This window comes from Labrus bergylta, chromosome 16, assembly GCF_963930695.1.
Source record: "Labrus bergylta chromosome 16, fLabBer1.1, whole genome shotgun sequence".
NCBI classification, from domain to species: domain Eukaryota; kingdom Metazoa; phylum Chordata; class Actinopteri; order Labriformes; family Labridae; genus Labrus; species Labrus bergylta.
Window position 1 is genome coordinate 15,984,311 of NC_089210.1, and position 20,831 is coordinate 16,005,141.

The following is a 20,831-nucleotide window of genomic DNA, read 5'->3' on the forward strand; positions in this document are numbered from 1 at the left end:
GACCTGATAACTGCTCTCATATCTGGCAAACTGAGGGGCGTCCAAAACGGCCGTGTGGGGGGGTCTTTAAACTGTATATGTTTTATGTATTTGCTGAACGTTTGCTGTGAGCTTGGTTGTTTCTGCTTCACGTTTGCAGCTGGTTTCGGTCTTTGTTCTTCAGTCTCTCACATTAAATCCTGTCACGCTAAGAAATCTTCAGAGTTATGATAAACTGGCTTGGCTTTTTTTTAAAATTTGTCCTCAGGTGTTTCGAATGATCTTCACTGGAGGCGAGCTGTTATCTGGTGTGTGAAGGGTTAAGGCGATCAGGCAGTGTTCACTTTAATCTTCATAATGGAAGCTAAAGAGGACTAATGATGGCGTCTCTCTCCTCCTCCCTCCATCCTCTTTCTCCTTCCCCGTGTCCACACCTCCATCCTTAACCCCCTGACCCTCCTCGACTCTCTCTCTCTCCTCGCTCTCTCTCCTCCTGCACAGCCAGGCGTTACCACGGTGACAAATGGATCCTCCTCCTGGATGCTGCAGTGTTACTTTGTGTGTGTGGTTGTGCATAAACTATAGAGGGTGTTCTCCGAGGGTTTGGTGGCCCTTTTGATACTGTGTTTATATCCATGTAGGCATGTGTGTGTGCATGTGTGTGTGTGCGTGTGTGTGTGTGTGTAAAGGCTGCAGCTCTGTGACAGTGACTGATAGCACGTCGTGGTAAACGATGCAGAACTTTCTTTAATAGCAGATACAAGAGGTGCTTAAAAATCCTGCCTAATGGAGAAATATGACCGAGAGGGAGGAGGGGCAGTGGGTGAGGGGCAGTGGGTGAGGAGGGGGAGAGAGAGAGAGGGATAAGATGGAGAGGAGCAGCTATAACAGGAGTGGAGAGAGGAGAAAAGATGGAGGATGTGTGTTTTCAAACAAACTTGTGTTTGATGCCAAAGTGAAACTGTGATATCATGATCACATCGATCAGCTGTGAGCGTCAGACATTTAAAACAAACGTCAGGTGAATAAGCGGCAAACGTTACAGTCACCTGACCTGTAATATTTCAGAGAAGACAAAACTTCCAAAACTTCTCATTTAACCTTTCAGAGCCTTAAAGGTCCTAGTAAACAGCTCACAAAATCTTCTTCTTTGGTAAATATCTTAAAATGAGATGTTAATCTGGACTTGTCGAGTAAATGTAGCTCATAAAAAGATGAATGAGAGGTGAACACATCCTCTTCATTTGAGTCGTCGTGCTCTGATCTCGACCTCCATGTCTTCCTCAAACACTAAAAATCCAGCAGGTGGCAGAGATGCAGTTCTCAAAATTCACCACAAGAGGGCGATGTTTCTCCAACAGCTGAATGCACGGAGGGAAAGCTGAGGCTGCTCCACTGTTTCCTTCTTCCTTTCCTGCCTTCCTCCATCTCGTTTCCTTTCTTTCTTCTTTCTTTCTTTACAGGTCTCCCTTCTTGTCCCTGGTCCGTTCTTTTTTCTGTCTCAGCCCCGTTTTGACCGCAGGAACAAGGAATTATGTGCATTTGGGCTGCAGGAACCCCGGTCTGAACTTAACTCCCCTCCTTCTGTCTCCCTCTCCTCGTTCCCTTGCCGTCTCGTTCCTTGTCCTCCGTCCCTCACGCAGTATTCTTCTCTCACTTTTTAAAGTCCGGTTTGGTTAAAATAGAAATTTGAAGATCGTGCTGCGTCGTGTATTCAGTAGAGATTGACGCAACCTTCCACAGTTCTTCCTCCGTGTCTGCAGATGTATTTAACCCCTCTAATGTGTTCTTTTGTGTTAGCGGTTGATTTTAATCAGCCTAAAATACTCTAAAAACTATCATTCTCATCCAATATTGTTTTTCACCTTATAACTAAGTTATTATGCAATCATATCCATGCAAAGACTGGTTTAAATTGAATTTGTATGGTCCCATGGAACTTTAAACTTGCAATATACCACTCGTTTTCAAGTAAAAATATATATAAGTTCATGCATTGTATTTTATTGAATATAAGTAAATATGTATTTATGTTATCTGACTGTAATAGACTAATACTAGAACAAACTTTCTAGAATGAATTACTTGTGATTGTTTAAAAAATGTATATTTTTAACCAGTGACATCTGTGGTGCTAGGGGTCAAAATAGATTTATGTTAGAAAGAAGGTAAAAAGCCATTTATTTTATAAGCAGTAGAACCATATTTTATTTTGCATAACAAATCAGGTGTAAATTTAACATGAACCATTGTATGTGTGTGTGTGTGTGTTTTCAAAGTAAAATCACTCATGACCAAAGATATGGTCAATGGCCTCATAGATAGTCAACCTCTTGCTCATGATGAAATACATTGCATGCTACAACACAATGAAATTGATAATAACTCAAACAAGCCTTATTTATAGATAACAATTGCGCGAGAATTCTGTATAATGTTGTTCATGCCCCTCCTTCTCAAGATGACACCTGGCTACGAGAAAAGTGTGAGCAGCATGTGTTTGTGTGTTTGTGTGTGTGCGTGAAACACTGAGGTTCAGTTTTGGTTAACATGTTTCAGGTTTCTGTGGAAAAAGTTGTGTTCCCGCGGGGGGAGGGTGCCAGGTGGATTAAGAGTACAAGTCCATACTACGGGAAAATAATTGTTCCCACCAAAGAAGGGAGGGGTGGGGGAGGTGTGCAGAGTCAAATATGAATCTTCTTTGAGCCAGATTTGATCCATAGAGCTACCCACAACTTAAAGGATGCATGCAACAGCCACTTTTTTCTATCGGGTCATATTTGACCCGTAGCACCACAGATGTCACTTTTTTGTTAAGAGACCTTCAGAATTGACTTAAACAGTGAAAAATTGTTTTGTGTGTTTATGAAGCTTTTTCTGAGGATATCATAAAATCTTGTGCCAATAAAAAAATCTAAAAGGCATTTTTTACATGTCTAAAGTTGAAAACGGGTCAAAAATGTGAGGTGATATCTCGGTCTGTGAATCCTTCAGCCTGATTTGACTCCAGGAAACCAAAAAACAAAAGAAGCACAGAGCGGCCTGACAAACGGGTTAACACTGATTTGGTTAACGTGCTGATTAGGTATCAAAGCGGGACTATTCTCTCTGATTTACATGAAGCTCGGTTGTTCTCTCGGCTTGTTCGTCACCTGAAGATTCAACACTTTGACACAAAGAGCCACGGCTGAGTTTACTGCAGAGATTCAACACCGAGGTTCAAATCAGCTCTTCCACGTTGTTTTGAATGAGTTTGTGCCTTTCTGCAGCTTTTAATTAAAAATACGGATGAAGATCTGAAGATTTTAAAAGGCGGGATCTTGCAAAATATGGAACATTTTGACAGTTGAGTCCTGAGCTGATTCTACATTCAGGGCAGAGGGTTTGCAGAGTCATTGCTTTAGGCGTTTCTTGAATAAGTTCCTCCTCTCTGGATGAATCCTCAAATCATTATCAGACTGCCATCACTCCTCGTTGCACAGGGTCAGAGTTCAGATCTAATAAGGAGCGACCTACGTCTAACAGCATGTTCGGGGTTAATTCAGAGACTTCAGTCCTTCACATACAGACGCTGCAGGTGTAGACCCCTCATTCTTTTCTAACTGGTGACCATGCAGATGTGAGGTCACCTCATCTGAGTGTGTTTGTAGATGTTGTGACCATGTGACAGGTTATACCTTGGTTACTCATTAACTCCTGTCCTACTTCTTGCAGCGCTCACAGAGATATGAATACATACAGCGAAGAAGAACAGTTAGTCATTTACAGTTTGAAAGTCCCGTTCAGAGTCCATTTGGCAAAAGCAGAAGCCAAAAAATATGATTTACAATCGACCTGAAAGGCTTCAACACATCTGACTCTTAAAGATGGAGACGGGGAGTAAACAGGGATGTGAGATAACTGCGAGCTAACAGCTGTTACATCACCCTCTACAAACACACCAGACATAAAAACATACACTTGAAGGTCCAATCAGTGAGCTGTGTAGAGAGTGAAATGATAAAGTGATCTTACTATATGATCAGACATTAAGGAAACATGCTATGTTAAAGTGCTGGCTTCTCTGACAACAATGCAGCAGCCAGTATGTCCTCCTTCTAACTTTAGATTCTGGTCCTGAATGCTCTGGATTTGTTTGGACCAGAGAAGGTAGGCACATGGCCGTTTTGGACGCCCCTCGGTTTGCCAGATAGGAGAGCAGTTATCAGGTCAACAGGTGTTGCAGCGATGGAAGCGGGCAAGAGAAGTGGTTCAGATAGAAGTGATTGTACCCGACCTAAAAAGCCTCTGCATGTTTCTAATAAGCTCCACGAGCAGAAACGTGCTCAAACTAGGATCAATATTGGAGCTGCTTTTGAAAAATGGAGAGAGGTTAGAGCACAGAAAGGTTTACAGACCCATGCAGAGCTGGATAAACACTGAAGCTTCAGTGACCACCACATGGCAACCTGCGTGAGCATCGACTCTAGAGAGGAGGGGGCGGGGAGGAGACAGCTCTCTACAATGTTTAGAATTTAGACTGCAGTATCCATTTTAACCATTAGGGTTCAGAGTTACATACTGCTCCTTTAAGAAACAAATCGGAGTCAAAAACAAGAACTTTTAGAGAAACTTTGAACGGTAACATTTCCCCTTAAAGATTTCCTAACATCTGGTGCAGCATGAAGGGCACCAGATGACCTAGTGGTTATTTTGCACTCCATGTCTGGAGGCTTTAGTCCTCATTGCAGCGGCCTTGGGTCCTAATCTGACCTCTGCCCTTTGCTGCATGACGTCCTCCACTCTCATCAGCTGTTCTGTTGAATAAAAGGCAAAAAGGCCTAAAAATATAAAACCTCAAAGAAGATATATTTCACACTGGGGCGCAGGTTTTTCTCTGTTAAATGTAGAATAAAACTGAGACAAATGTTTGGTTTAACTGTGTCGATGGTAGGACTTTAACCAAGAGAACACGAGTCCTCACCTGCTCTGTAAGGTGTGTGTGTGTGTGTGTGTATGTGTGTGTGTGTATGTGTGTGTGTGTGTCAGAGGGAGGGGCTAACCACAGCACCTGTAGCTCAGCGGGCAGGAGGACACAGACACACAGAGGAGAGAAAGAGGACGGGACGAGGACACATGGAGGTTCATGGATGAGCACAATAACAAAAACTCTTCTGGGCTCTGAAATCTGTGACGTGAGTTTAACCTTTAACCTTCAGGAGACGAGTCAACAACAACAACAACAACAACGAGCTTCATCATCCTTCTCTCCCTCATTGTATCGAGTACTGACCTCTTTTGGTTCAGCCGTCGATGACCGAATGGATCAAAGATTCTCCTCTGTGAAGCATCAGGGATTCAGACATCAATTTCAGTTCTCCTGCCTGGTTTATTATTAACTCGCCCCGTTTGAAGCTCAGACTTCTCAGAGTGATATTTCAGTTAACACGCTCACCGTCCGTCACCGGAGCGTCACAGAGGTCGACGGGACGGAGCGAGACAGACGCAGCTTCACAGAGCGGATTCTTCTGAGTTCAGTCTGAGTTCTGGAGGAGGCCGAACATCGATCCTGACCGACAGCTGGAGAGAGAGAAACATCTGCTTCAAACAGGTGAGTCAAAAAACAGCTCAGAGTCACTTGCAGACACGTTTAGGTAAGAGTTTTAAAAAGATCTTTAAAAGAGAACTTTTAGAGAAAGTGTTAATTTGTTACACACAAACACAGACACTCAAGTCAGGAATTCTTTCCATTTATTGTGTTTTTATCGCTTACTGATTGGCTGCATGGCGGTGCAGTGTGGTCACTTCACAGAGAGGAGGTTCCTGGTTTGAATCCCCATTGGACAGAGACACTTCCTGTGTGGAGTCTGCATGTTCTCCTCCCACAGTCCAAAGACATGCTCGTTAGGTTAAATTGTTCGTAGGTGTGAATGTGAGTGTGGCTGGTTGTCTGCCTCTATATGACAGCCCTGTGATTGGCTGATGACCAGTCCAGGGTGTAACCCCGCCTCTCGCTCCGACCACCCACAAAAAATAGGACACCAATAGAGTCACCAATTAACCTAACGAGCATGTGTTTGGACTGTGGGAGGAAGCTGGAGAAGGAAGGAGAACATGCAAACTCCACACAGGAAGTGTCTCTGTCCGACGGGGATTCAAACCAGTAACCCCCCCCACTGTCTACAATGAGTGAGAAGCTCGAGTCCCGCTGGCTGTGTTGTTGTCAGAGCCGTGTGAACCTGAGTGGAGGATGGGCTGGAGGTGTGTCACTGAGGAGAGCGGAGGCTTCAGTATGGAGGAGGCGTGGCCTAACATAATTTTGTTTTGGTTTCATGCTGGAGCTCAAGGGCGACATCTACTGGATCAAAAATTCACAAATCACAAATTCTTCCTTTTATTAATCGCGGGGCGCCGATAGCCCAGCGGTTACGTCGTGCGCCTCATGTACGGAGGCTGTAGTCCTCGTTGACCCCTCGCTACATATCGTCCCCTGCTCTCTCCTCTCAACACTTCCTGTCTCTAATATGAAGCCGATGATTCAGTGAGAACTTTTCAGTTAAAATAAATTAACTTTAGATTCTTTTTAGACTTTTTCACATGAAGCCGTCACAGTTCAGGCGGTAAAATGTGTGAAAACATTCAGAGCTCATATTCATCAGGCTGTTGTTGTATTGAGTACAATAGTTTTCTCTCCTTCATAAAAACATATCAAATGCTCCATTGTCACTAAAGCTGTTGTTTCTGGACTCTTGAAAAGGCGGCAGGGTGACGGTGCAGTAACTCAATCACTCACTCCGTCGACCTTTACAGATAATTGAGTTGTCTCCTCGTCCGACCCAAACAGCCCTCGTCCTGGGAACAAAAAGAATCTGAGATCTCATGTTTCTTCTTCTGCTCTCACAGACGAGTCGACGTCTTCAGAAAACATTGTTTATGAGACAAATCATTTTAGAGATTTATTTTTGGGCTTTTTTTTAGAGACATGACCATAGACAGAGTCAGGAATCAGAGGGGGGGGGGGGACGATGTGCAGGAAAAGAGTCACAGGTCGGATTCGAACCTGGGCCGCCCGCTTGGAGCAAATGTGCCCTGTCTGACAGCACTCACTGTTGTTGCCCTTCAAAGCATCTCATGCATTTTTCTTTGGAAACCAAGCATGTCATGAAAGTCCCAGAAAGGAAAATTCAGAAGAGTTATCCATCTGGGAGTGAAACCAGGAAGAGGAAGAGGAGTAAGCGTCGGGACATAATGGTGAGGAAGACTTCCTGTATTTCCCACCACACATCCCTGACCTGTCTGCCTGACTCCTCTCCCTGCAGCCTGGCCTCCCGACCATGACAGTCACTCATGTTAAAGAGAGACGTCACCGGGAGATGTTCTGGAAAAGGACTGCAGTACCCGTTTAAACCACTAGGAGTCAGAGTTACAAACTGCTCGACAACAACAAGAACTTTGAGAGAAACTTTAAATGGTAACGTGCAGCCTGAAATAAGTAGTAAAATATATTTAAAGGGGCAGCAGATGGACTAGCGGTTATGTAGCCAATCCACGTACAGAGGATACAGTCCTCATTGCAACAGCCGTGGGTTCGAGTCTGGTCTCGGCTCTTTGCTGCATGTCATCCTCCGCTCTCTGGATGATGAGGCGGTCGTGTCAAACTGTCTAAAGGAAAGCATCGTGCTAGATGATTAAAGTCGAGCTTCTTCTTCCTCTGTCTCTAAGATTATTATAAACATGTTCTTCTCACTGCAAATATCTTCTCATTTGCAAATAAAAAAAACACCCTTCTCTTCCTGTCTTTCCCGGAGAGGAGATTTAAACACAGAGCGCTCCTGAAGTCGATACTCGCCTCGTCGTCACTTCAAAGTCGAGTCAAATGAAAAGACACAAAAAGAGAGCAGAACAATGACGAGTAAACGGAGCGTATCACAGCTTCATCAAACAGAGAGAGAGAGAGAGAAGAAAAGAAACAATAAAACAATGTGCTTCAGTTTCTGTTTGCTCAGCTGGTTTTATAAACGTGCCTCGGGGCCTCGGCGTGATCAGCTGCTGACCTGCTGTTTGCACGCACGCTGCAGGTCAGAGACCAACCAGGCGAGTCACGATGGCTGTTTTTTAACTTCTGTAGTCTGTGGATGAGTTTACATTTACATCTGAACTATAAATCAAATCACTCTGATGCAGAAGTACAAACTTTTAAAAAGACATCCTGGTGTTGCAGTGAAGAGAAAAAAAACAGGTTCAACCACCAGAATGGGAACATTTGAGGTTAAAGGAGAACATCAATAAAAACATTTTGTGAAGGAGCAGTATGTAACTCTGACCCCTAGTGTTTAAAATGGGTACTGCAGTCTAAATTCTAAACATACTAGAGAGCTGTTTTTCAAAAGCATCTCCAATATTGATCCTAGTTTGAGCACGTTTCTGCTCGTGGAGCTTATTAGAAACATGCAGAGGCTTTTTAGGTCGGGTACAATCACTTCTATCTGAATCACTTCTCTTGCCCGCTTCCATCGCTGCAACACCTGTTGACCTGATAACTGCTCTCATATCTGGACGCCTTAAAACCTCCTACCTTCTCTGGTCCAAACAAATCCAGAGCATTCAGGAGCAGAATCTAAAGTTAGAAGGAGGACATACTGGCTGCTGCATTGTTGTCAGAGAAGCCAGCACTTCAACATAGCACGTTTCCTTAATGTCTGATCATATAGTAAGATCACTTTATCATTTCACTCACTACATACTCATTGAGTGGACCTTTATGTTTTTTTCTCAAGTCGTCATCACAGAAACACCTGCGTCGTTATCGCACTAAATGAATCATTTGAGATGTTTGTATTAATGTCCGCTATGATAAACCCTCCCCTCAAATTAAAGATCTTTTTAATCTGACCTTCTTTCTTTCCTCAGCCCTCCGTCACCTGTCCATCATGGCCGACCCGTCCCCCGGCTGGTGGAAGCTGACCTTCCTGAGGAGGAAAAAGTCTCAGCCTAAAGTTCTCTATGAAATCCCCCCAGAGTCCGTCTCTAACTCCTCCTCCTCTCAGCACGGTTCAATCACCGCCATAGGAGCCACCGCCGCTGCTGGCCACCCAGAGGACCCCCAGCTGGACGCCCGACTGGAGAGGATCGTGGACAAAACGACAGGCAGCCGGGGGCGCCATGTGAAGGTGTCTCACTCTGGGAGGTTCAAGGAGAAGAAGAAGGTCAGAGCGACTCTGTCGGAGAACTCTCAGGTGTTTCCAGCAGGAGAACCAATGAGAGACGAGAACCTGAGAGCCGGGAAGTGACAGGACACACAAACGCTTCAAATGACATTCAGGATCTGAACTTTCTGGTGCTTTTTCATCTGCCGACCATCAGGGATAAATTTTAATCATAATAATTCATCAGATTCTTTTTTTTTAAAACTTTGAACGTCGAGAACCAAAAGAGGAACAATTTAATATCAGCAGGTGTCAGGTGGTCCTCGAGACCGTTTTCTGAAGGCTCAGAATCTAAAGCATTTGTACTTGGTCTTGTCTCGCTCTCAGACTGGGCAGACTCTGGATTTTAAATCAAGACCGGTCTAGACCACCACTGACAGGCTATTTTTACACATCATTCCTCTGACTGTAAATGTCTCAGTCTCGGTCTCGGAGCACTCTGGTCTCGGGTCTGTCTTAGGTCTGAGAACAAAGAAGCTCCATTAAAGATGATTTTTTTTGTTTTGGATTGTGTCAGACTCCTCAGGTGGTCACAAACACAGAATATGAAGTTTGATTAGAAAGTTAGGAACACTTTATTTTAATGAGTTTTATAGAGGATGACTTTGTGTTGGCCAGCAGAAGGGCAGCACTGCTCCACAGTCTTCCTCAAACACTCCTTCACTCAAAATAAAAACGTTAGAAAATTAAGTCAACCTGCAGACTCTCACTCTACGAAGGAGTCTGAGGGCCACATCAAGGGGAAGATTTTGATGTAAAAATGTTCTTCAGCATTTCTTTAACTCTCAGATTAATGTGTCTGTGCTCCTAAACTCATGAGACGTTGTGTAAATATTTATGTTCAATCAATAAATATGTGATTTTAAAAATAGATCATTTTTCATTCAAAGCTTTAAAAGTGTAGAATGAGCTGAGTAAAATCACATCCTGTCCTTTAAATGTTTTTAAGAACTTTCAGATCTGCTGTTTTCAGTTTTCACCACAAGAGGGCGCCACCACCCCTCCTCATTCAGAGAAGAAGCTTCTGGGAGACGTTGGCGTCCTCTAGTGGCGAGAGGCTGCATTACACATTACACTCAGTTAAACAACAACATCCTGTAAACGGGTTTACTTGAGGGTGAGATTCAGAAATTAAAAACATTAAAGTTTAAACTGTTAAAAAAGTGCATAAGTATTTTATTCTGACATCTAAAAATTTTAAGTTTTTACTTTAATTAAGTTTATATTTACATATTAAAAAGTGTCTTAAAAAATCCCAGAGGTAAAGACTTTAAAATGTATTATTTTTCAAGACAATATTTGACTTTCAGGCCTCTGTAAAAATAAAAAGTACTGATTCAATTTGTGATTATTTGACATTAAAGGTGACATATCCTCCTCCTCTTCTTCAGTGTAAATAAGTCTCAGAGCTCCTCAAAACATGTGTGTGAAGTTTCTTGTTCTAAATCCACTCTGATCCTGTATTTGATCATGTCTACAAACCCCTCTATTTCAGCCCTGCTCAGAACAGGCTGTTTCTTTGACTGTACCTTTAAATGTAAATGAACTGTGTCTGACCACGCCCCCTCTCTGGAAGGGATTGGGTGTACTCAGTCTTTCTCGCTCTGTGTCCTATTGTTTACGATGAGAAGGCAGACTCAGAGGACAGAACAAACACCTAGCTGGGGGAGGGGCTACTGCCCTTTGTGATGTCATGAAGGGAAAATCTCCAAACGGCCTGTTTGAGCACACATTTTCTGAAAAGTGGAGCAGGGCTTTTAGATAGACTAGAGACACGTTAGTGTCAACTCAAACATTAATGTTTATTTTTGATGCTGATTTACGGATTTTTAACTTGTTGCAGGGGTTTACAGGACATCTGATGTACTGTTTGTTATTTTGATCGATGCACACTTTCTGTTCTGCAGACGTTCAGGATGATCTCAGAAAACGGCGCCTGAAAGAAAAACTTCTGACAGATTTAAAACAAACAACAGGAGGCAGGAGTTTCCGTTTTCTCATCTTTAATAACACATTCATATCTATGCTCTGTTTTGTTTACAAGAAGTTTAAAACAAGTGTTGATGAGGACTAAAGGAATCAGGCAGGCAGAGGGTGAAAGTCCATATACTGTAAAGACAGAGGGCGCCGCCTGGTGGAGGGAGGAGCGCTGCACACACCTGACGTCTCAGCTGAGTTTAGTTTCTGAGCTCGGGTCAGGCGAGTGTGGTCGTCCCCACCTCCCGCCTGCGGCCCCCTCCCCCACGGTCACTAAAAACAACAACAGGTCCTTTTTTTGCTTCTCGAACGAGTCGTCAGAAGTGAAAACAGATCATGAATCAGTGAAGAAGGTCCTCGCAGGGCGCTCTAACTCATGTCGGCTTTTCACAGAGAGAAAGAAAAAAAAAAAACGCTAAATGCACCCGAACACAAGAGATACAATCTGCTGTCATGGAAACAAAAAGAGCGAAACAAAATAGGAAGTTACTAAAGTGTAAAGATTTTTTTTAATGACATGAGCGAAAAAGAAAAAAAAAGAAATCTCGTTTATGTTGTTTTGTTTTTTTAATTATTAAAGAAGAAAGTTAAACACGTTTGCGTCTCCCACGTTAAGATTTTAAATCGTTTGAAAAATAAAGAAAGAAAACAGAATCATCTTTGGAAGAAGTTTTTCCTTTAATAGACTATCACTACAGTATATGGAGATGCCGCTACCCAGTTATTTGTTTACCTATATTTATTTATTTACGTCTTTCTGTCGAGCAAACTTTCTTTTTTTTTGTAGTTTTTTGCGTCCTTTTTCCGAAGAAGAAAAAAATTACCATTTACCTATTTTTCCTTAAGAGGTAGATCAACAAAACAATTACATGGTTACAAGGTGTCGTGCCCCTCGATTCAGGCTGTGAGATCACAGGGAGGCGGCGTGGAGCGGCGGGGGCGGAGCAGCGAGGAAGACTGTGGGTAATTTATGCGGTCAGACGCAGGTTTAGAAATCAGTGGTGTTAAACTCCGAGCCGCAGCGAGCGTCTGAAACAGAAACTGATCCCGGAGTGGTCTGAACACCTTGTTGTGACTTTAGTGGACCAATCAGGTCGCTGACATCCTCGCCCCCGGCTGCCAGCACCGCCACCACGCCGCGATGTGTCCGAGTTTTTTTTGTGTTTTTTATGTTTTTTTTCTTATGCTTTTTTTTACAGTCCCGTCTCTGAGCAGGAGAGGTACGAGTTCAAAAACCAAAAAATAAATTACAGAGTGGAGAAAACAAAAACTAAAATGGCGACCGTAACATCGACTGTCCGTCGTTTATGCGTCCGCCCGTCTGTTCGCTCTCGTCCGTTTGTCGTCAAAGGAAATCAAAGAAACAATCTTCCGGCTGAGTTTGCTTTCTTGTTTTGAGGTAGCGTTCCTAGTTATGTGACAAGAGGTCTGTTAGTTTCGTCCTCCTTTAGGTGGAAGTTTCTAATTCGACGAGACTCGAGGGGAGTTTTCAGGACTTGAGCTGCGAGTCTGTCCGTTTGTCCGTCTGCGTCGGCGGGGGGCGGAGCTACGTGTTGTGAGGGTCTCAAAGCGAAGCTGAGCTCTGCCGCCACAAAAAAAGAAGCAGGACAAGATACGATCACCCAAAATAAAGTCTTCCAATCTTTAAAAACAAGACGACAGCGGAAAGATTTCAGTCCATTCAGGAAGCGTCAGGCTGCAGAGATGACCTCTGATCGATACTTTTCTACCTGTGTTTAAAGATTCCGCATTTCAGTGCAGCGTTTTAGCGTCTTTCAGCTTTGTTGTTTTGGTTTGACATCACTAGCTTTAATGCTAACTTTCGTTTGAGCTCTTAAAAACGCAGATATTCCTCTCAGGAGTCGGAGACCAAAACCGGAGCTAAAAGGAGGCTCGTTCATATACGCCGCCCCTTTAAAGCACAAAATAATCTGAAGTCGCAGATTTAAAAGTTGCTTTATACATGTTCAAATGAAGATCGCATTTAAGCAACGATTTGATTTAAAGAGTCGCTGTGATGTATTGAACGAGTCGTAAATGACGCTGAGATAACTTAACGATGCAGATTTGATCAAAACTTCTTCAATCGTTTCTTTCTTTCCTGCAGAAATGCTCAATAACACATGTCGCGTTTTAGCATCTTTCAGCTTGTTGTTTTAGTTTTTACGACATGTTCCTGAATACTTGACACAGATTTGAAAAAGTTTAAACTTGTTCTTCTTGTCTCTGTGACAAAAAGCAAACAACCTTTAAAGCCTGTTTTTTTTTTATAAATGGAGGTCAGTGGATGTTTTTCTGCAGCCTGACAGCGTCAGAGGAAACTCAAACTTACTCCGCTGTCGTCTTTCGAACAGTCTTAAAACGATTTGATTCAACATGAAAGTTTGATGCATAAGTTCTAGTGTGTAGAAACGATTATGATATTTGTTATGTTTTTACAGTGTGCGGCGCTCACACTGACGACCTCTGTCCTGCTGTGAAAACAAGACGTCACTAAAGTTGCATAAAAACAAGACAGAGGGTTCAGAGAGAGATCCTGATCGGATGAAGACCAGGACCAGGATTTCTGCCCATGTTCGTTATGCAGCACGGCGCTCGCGTGTGTTTTAAGAGTACAATGTCTCGACTGTTTGTACAAAACGAGGAGGTCAGACGTGCGCCTGCGTGCAGACGTCTCCTCCGCTGTGTTTGGCACAGTGACTGTCGTGTTCAGAGCTACAGGTTAGCGAGCGTTTAGTAGCCGTTCTCTTCATCAATCTGTGCGTTCAAAAACTAAAGGAAACAGAATCAACTATTTTAAGTTTTTTTCAAAATAAGAGTCAGAACATCGATTGTAAAAGTGAAAAGAAATCAAAGGCGGTTAATGAAAAGAAAATCGAAGGTCTTGGAACAGAAGTGAGAAAACGAACACGATGGAGACCAGCGCGAGAGAGGGCGAGGGACCCTGACGTTGCCGCCCCGCTCCTAAAATGAAATGATCTTTTCTTCTTTTTCTATTTTATAATAAAATCTCACTCTCCTCCTGGAGCCGGGAGGAGACCAATCAGAACTCCTCCCTTCACTCCTCGTCGTCCTCTAGCGGCCGGCGTTTCAGGAGGTTCTCAGTCACTTGTTGTTTTTTTTTTAATAGTTGGACGCCGCTCACACGTTTAGTCAGTGCGGCGGTACGTCCGCAGATGTCACGTCCAAATAAAGCTTGCTGTTTCGTCAATAAAAACCAAATCAAAGAAATGAATCCTAACTGATGGCAGGCTGAGTCGGGGGTCGTAAAGAGCATGTCTTGGCGGTTGTGAAGCGAGCTCTATGGTTTGGAAAGAGGAGGAAACTTTACACAGGCAAGGTTTGACTGCGAAGTTTCCGCCTCTGGACAAAAATGGAAGCACAAGCACGTTAGAATAGACGTTTTCCTGTTTGATGGCGAGCTGGTGGGAGAGCCTGGGCGCTGTTAAAAAGATTATCTGGCAGTGTCCTTCTGTGACTTGGCGCAGTCTTTCCTCTCGACGGCGTTTCCCACTTTGATTTTTAAGCTTTTTTTCTCCAAAAATACAAAAGTACGGTGTTCTCCTTTCCTCTCGTATGTACAGGTTTTTTAAATCTATTTCTCGGATGTGTTGACGTCGTTTTTAAACTCTTACTTTTCTTCTTTTTTTTTTGCTTCCTATTTTCTCGATTCGGCCTCGATTCGGCCATAGCGTCTCGTCCTACTTTTTTCTGCTTTTTTTTTTTAAAGTTTCACCCAACCACATCCCCTGACAGAAATGAACATTTAAAACCAGAGAACACACACACACACACACACACATTCTCCTTCACACATACAGCGAGCACACACGCAGCCAACAGGGAGCTTCTGAGGTGTCGTGGTCAGTGCACAGGTAATAAATATTCACATTCAGAGAAGTCAGAGCTAGTTCAGGTGTGTGTGTGTGTTCGGTGCGTGCGTGCGTGTGTAGGTAGAACGCCCTCTCCCGTATCCACATGCAGTCACACTGCTGCTGCGTTCAATACAACTCTGATGTGACGAGTCCCCGACCGCCAGATGACACGTGTCGTCTCTGTGGTCGGGAACCGGAACCTCTCGAACACTTAAAAGCCCTCTGATAAAGTTTGGCGCTTCATGATGATGTCATCACATTAAGGCAGGAGGGGGAGGGGCTCCGGTGCATGCGGTGGCTCAGGAACGTGGATGTTTTATAAAGAGCGGGGTGCGTTCGCTCAGTTTCTGCAACGCGTTTCCCCGAAAGAGGAGGGAAACTGTGCAGCGAGGGTTGAGGTTCATAAGGTCAAAAGTTTTTTCAGCAACGGCGTGCATCGAAATCCTGATGCGTCAAAAATGTCTTGTTTGCACAAGCATTGCCATTTGTTTCATCTGATCTGCAGGGGGCGCCAGAGGCTGCACGCTATCAAGATACGTTTATTTATGTCCTGCAGAGTAGTGCATCTGCAGAAACTCACAGCAGGATATCGAAGATGCCGCCATTTTGTTTCTGCAAACTTCGCTTTGTTCAATCACATATGCACGGCGAGTCTCACCTGCATAAAAAACCTGCTGCATGAAAGCCATGCGGCAGGGTAAAAATGCACGCTAGGCAGGTTCTAACAGCACCACAGCTCAGTCTGACTTAGCGCCGTTTTATAAAAGCTGAATTGCAGCGAAAGCGTCTCGCGCAGCCTCAGAAGAGGATTTTCTTAAACCAGGAAGTGAAAAACGTGTTTGCACTCTTCGTGGTCTTTATGAAACATCCACTGTCAGTATGCCTCCAGCTGCACGCCACCGTGTGCACGCCACCACCTCCCTCCCCTGTTTACTCTCCCTATTGGCCAACAAACCGTTCCACAAAAAACGGCTCGTCCAATCACACTTCAGGAAGACAGAGAGCGTGTTTCTCACCCAAAAAGGCAAAATGGCACTCAGCTTATTTTCCTCTTGAGACCGGTTAGACTTGACAACTCCTCGTCATCCTGAGCTCATTCAACCATCAACACACCCAAAAAAAAAAAAAAAAACAGAAAAAAATAACCAAAGCAACAAGACAATACCTAAAAAAAAATACTTTTTTCTTTAAAAAAATAAAAAATATTCAGGACTATCAGCTCTTCTTTTCTTTTTTCTTCTCATATAAAACACCAGCAAGCAAAAGAAAGTTAGGAATACTGAGGTAACTTTACCCTGAGGTAGGTTTTTTTCTTTTTCATTTCTTCTCTAATCTGTTCTAATCTTGGCGAGAGCGTCCAGGCAAAGACCCCGCCCCTCATTATCATACGCAGGCAGGGTCTGGAGGCTCCGCCCACAGGCCTTTGGCAGATTGGGAGAGAGAACGAGGAAGCCACTCCCCTTCGGTCTGATTTTACCTTCGCCGAGCTCAAGGCGAGGAGCTTTGGAAGACTTTGCTTTGTTTTTTTTTTGGTTCTCGTGCTCGACCCGGCCAGTCTGCGCATCATTTTATTCAAAACCCGAGCATCAGACACCGTGTTTGTCCGCTGGAACAAAGACGGTCGTTAGTGCACAGGTGATGACCTCAGCTCCTCTGAGGAGACTGGCCATGAGGGTCGGCGCTGAGAGAAGGCAATGAGCAGAACACCACAGACACGCCTTGTCTGTCTGTCATTGCAGGACTCATCGTACAGGTGCAGCAAAAACCTCACACCTGACTCGCTGCCTTCAATACATTCACCCGAGGGGCCGGGCTAACTCACATATCATATATATATAATATATATAAAATATGCCATTTAAGGTGCGGGTCGCTAGCCAGCTAGCATAGCTGCCGGCAGTTACAGTTGTTTGTAAAGGTTTCTCTCACGTTAGCTGAGTCGCTGCATTAGAACTGCAGGACCAGCTGCGACCACGCCCCTCTGACTGTCTCTTGCTGCGTCTTCCGCCACACGGCTAAACGTAAAGGGGCCGCTCAGTGCCTCTGCAGCCCCCGCCTCGCTGTAGGCTACATTATACTACGTATCATAGAACAGGGGCTGTGAGGTCACCTGAAGACCCCTTCATTAAAAAGGCAAGGCGGCCAGACGCAGCATTCTTAACTTTACATGAAGATTATATTTACAACCTCATATTTCTCCTTTATTCTTTTTTTTTATTTTTATTAAATCTCTCCGCTACTCGGAGAGAGCTTTAAAGAGCAGTGTTAACATCTGCGGCCCCTCTTCTAGACTTTCATTGGCCAGGGGGGTCAGGTGTCGGCGGGGCTTAATGCCAGACCAATGACCTTTCCCCCCTGAGCCGCTGCAGCAGTTTCCCTGCTCCCTCTCCCGGCTCCACCTCACTGCATTTCTATCAATAATAGCTCTGAATAAAACATTTCTATACATATATCTCTATGTTTAAAAAACCACCCTTAAAATATAGGACTGAGTGCAGATGGCTGGAGAGGTCTGTAGGGGGCGACAGAGGGACAAACAGGCTCCTGTGTGGACAGGTGTGAACAACAGACTGCGTTGTTTACACCTGTCGGGTGCAGAGCTGACTCACACTCAGAGGACATGCCCCTCCCTCTCTCCTTCCCTCCTTTCCTTCATCCCTCCATCCTCATTCAGTCTCTCTTCTGGCCTGGCGTCTGGTGTCTGTTCTCTTTTTATCTTAATCCTCTTTTTTTTTTAAATTCATTTCATCTTTTTGATTTTAATCTTCTTCTCTAAACGCCGATCGGGCGTACTCCTTCCCTCTTTTATATCTCTCCCTGTCTACCGCTGGGTCCGTGTGTCGCTCTCTTGTATCCGTCCGTCCGTTGGTCTATCCGTCCGTGCATTTGTATGTCTGTCCGTCGTGCCCCTTGGCGTGTTCAGAGGGGGCGGGGACCCTCACTTCCTGCGAGGCTGGTGCTCCTGACTGAGTCCCTGCGTGGGGCTGCCCATCTCTGTGAAGCCCCCGGGGTTGGGGCTCGGGCCGCACATGCCGCCTTTCTGTGGGTGTTTGACCTGGGTCAGGATGTCCCGGATCTTCCTCTGAGCCAACTGGAGAACAGAGAGAACATTTTTAAAGAAGAGCTTCATGAAGGAGGATTAAAAACAATGTGTGTGAGGGTGGAACAGCGAGTAAAGTTTAGCTGATTCCAGATGGTGATCCCTGAAAAAGGAAACTAAAGAGTACCTGGCTGGCGTAGAAATGTCCGTTGATCTTGACGATGACCTGGTCGTTCTCATCGGGTGTCTGCTCTCGGGGGACGACCACCTCGGCTGCTGTCAGGTTCTGCAGCTCGTTCACCTGCACGCACACATTCACAGACTCACTTTAGGAGAACGTTGTGACAAGACAAAAAGGAAAGCGGATTCTGATGAATGCTCTACAGAAAGCACTGAAGTGTAAAGCACAGGTTTCTCACCGTCTTCCCTCCCTTGCCGATGACCCTTCCTGCGGCGGTGGCGGCCATCTTGATGTGAGTCTCCAGTTTGACTTCCTCCTTTGGCCCGAAGAAGTTCTCCTCCTTCAGCTTGCCGTAGATTCTACCCTGAGCCTGCGGGGGGAAACAAAGTCTGTGAAGATGGAACTATTGTCGTCAGCAGACCCGAGAGTGCGGGTGGTAGCGTGAGGAGCTCAGACATCACTTACCTTAAACTGAGCCTCGGGGGGTCCAGTCACAATCACCATCCTCATCTTGCAGTCTGGAGTTTCAGCTGGGGCGATCTGAAGGAGAGGAGACACACAATGACAAGGTATTTAACAACTTAAAACCTAACTTATTTATACTTCTAGACACTTTAAATGTGTTTGAAATTTGGGTTTTTGATGCAACTTTCTGTCAGCCTTGTGATTTTCTGCAGAACTTCCCTTCAGTTTCGTGCAGCCTCGATTCAGAGGAAACTTTAGGAGACACTTTAACAAGTCAAAACAAAGACATTTTGTAAAATGTGCATCAAATTTCAGATTTCAACCTTCAGGTGACGGGGTGCTTCTCAGTCTACCGGCTTTTCATCTTATTTGATTTTTTAAATTTTGTATTTATTGTGTCCCTTGTTTTAGAGTTGGAAATTTCAACATGAGCTGCAGGGCTTGCCACAACGAGCCAATGGACTTAGATCAGTGATCTCACACTGACAATGACGTCGGACTGACAAATTTTTATCGAGGGGGGCTAGAACCGAGCGTTACATGCAGCTAATGCTACAGCTAACAGGAGGAGGTAGGAGTAGCTACGTTTCCGCAGACTTTGAATTTTTGCAAATAGATGTGCCTAAACATGCACAGGACACTTGGAAAACACACTAAAGGGCATATAAAACCAGAAAAAGCAGAATATGGGACCTTTAAAGCTTTTTCTCTTGCCTGGCCCTTGCGGATGTCATTACCCAAACAGACCACACAAGGGTGCCAGCGCTCATCTTTGCCAAGTATTGATTTGTTTGTTGTCTCTGACACTCCATCTGTTTGTTTGTATGTAAATGTTTGCATGGTGTGGGTGGACTGTGGAGCTGAATCGTCCTCTGGGATAAATAAAGTTCAAGTAAGTCGAAGTCCTCGAAGGTTAATGTCGGTGCCCTAATGGTTAGTTTGCACGTCCCAGGTACAGAGGATGTTGTCCTACAGTTTGGTGTCCCGGGTTCAAGTCAAACCTTTAGCTCCTTTCCTGCATGCCCCCCCCCCCCTCTCTCTGTCTGGTCTTCAATAAAGTAAACATAAATCTTTAAAAAAAGGAAGTTATTGCATGTTCTAATCTGACCTTGATGGATGCCCCGGCGAAGCGGCTCAGCTGTTTGATGTGCTGTCCTTTCTTTCCGATGATCGCTCCCACCGCCTGAGCTGGGATGTAAATGTGGACCGTCTCCTGCTCGGGAGCCTGAACGCACAAAGAGAAAGTTTTAATATTAACCAAAGCATCATCTGATTAATATGATGATTTAAACAACTGGTTTGGATTCAACATAAAAGGAGGGAATTTAAAATAAATGTAGATGTTCAAGAAGTGTTAGTAGAGAATCATCGATCTGACAAAATGTTTAACACTCAAACTGAAGATTAACCACCTCCAAATGATGACCATGCATGATTTACTGGAGGAGACTTTCTTACCCCAAAGCACCCATAGGGGGCGCCAGAAGATGCATTTCCAGGCGGGGGTGGGGGCATGTTGGCGGAGGAGGGGAAGAGGCCGAGCGCTCCGAGGTTCAAGCCAGGGATCAGGTGAGTCTGTTGCTGTCAAGAAGAAGACGAGACGATTAAAAATGTGAGACTGAAAAAGACAAAGAGTTCAAACTGACAAAAGAGTGTGTGTGTGTGTGTGTGTGTGTGTGTGTGTGTGTGTGTGTGTGTGGCGAGACTCACATTCATAGCAGCGATGTCGTTCTCGTACGCCTCTCTGACCTTCTTCATCACCTCGTTCTCGGCCAGACAGCACGCCTCAATGGATCCTTTCACAGTGATGGTTCTCTCTGGGTTGTACAGCGTCAGGTCCTGCAGGCTGCACACAGAGCGACAGAACGTCACATGAAGACGATCGGTTGACTTGAAAGAAGTAGTATGAAACTCTGACATCATAGAGAGCCGTCTCCTCCCGCCCCCTCCTCTCTAGAGTCGATGCTCACGCAGGTTGCCATGTGGTGGACTCTGAAGCTTCAGTGTTTAGCCAGCTCTGCATGGGTCTGTAAACCTTTCTAACCTCTCTCCATTTTTCAAAAGCATCTCCAATATTGATCCTAGTTTGAGCACGTTTCTGCTCGTGGAGCTTATTAGAAACATGCAGA

The 20,831-nt window shown here is 44.6% G+C and overlaps 2 protein-coding genes across 3 annotated transcripts in view; one reads left to right on the forward strand and one right to left on the reverse strand.

Moving 5' to 3' along the window:
• The first annotated feature begins 5,043 nt into the window (after nt 1-5,043).
• Nucleotides 5,044-10,541, forward strand: prr15la (proline rich 15 like a). Its single transcript, XM_020651582.3, has 2 exons — nt 5,044-5,569; nt 8,869-10,541. Exon 2 carries the CDS (start codon nt 8,889-8,891, stop codon nt 9,246-9,248), a length of 360 nt encoding a protein of 119 aa, XP_020507238.2. The 5' UTR covers nt 5,044-5,569; nt 8,869-8,888; the 3' UTR covers nt 9,249-10,541.
• A 609-nt stretch (nt 10,542-11,150) lies between these two features.
• The window catches only part of igf2bp1 (insulin-like growth factor 2 mRNA binding protein 1), a 46,538-nt gene continuing 36,857 nt past the window's right edge, over nt 11,151-20,831 (reverse strand). Inside the window, exons 9-15 of one of the 2 annotated variants that reach the window (XM_065964443.1) lie at nt 20,413-20,548; nt 20,161-20,277; nt 19,811-19,927; nt 18,703-18,777; nt 18,476-18,607; nt 18,244-18,357; nt 11,151-18,107 (exon numbers count right to left, since the gene is read on the reverse strand). In XM_065964443.1, the coding sequence (XP_065820515.1) occupies nt 17,955-18,107; nt 18,244-18,357; nt 18,476-18,607; nt 18,703-18,777; nt 19,811-19,927; nt 20,161-20,277; nt 20,413-20,548 (844 nt within the window). In that variant the 3' untranslated portion in view covers nt 11,151-17,954. Of the gene's footprint in view, nt 18,108-18,243; nt 18,358-18,475; nt 18,608-18,702; nt 18,778-19,810; nt 19,928-20,160; nt 20,284-20,412; nt 20,549-20,831 lie in introns of both variants that reach the window. The other variant, XM_020651608.3, reaches the window with a different exon arrangement.

Excerpts from the sequence above, each read along its gene's own strand:
- prr15la (XM_020651582.3), top strand. The coding sequence starts at position 8,889 with ATGGCCGACCCGTCCCCCGGCTGGTGGAAGCTGACCTTCCTGAGGAGG.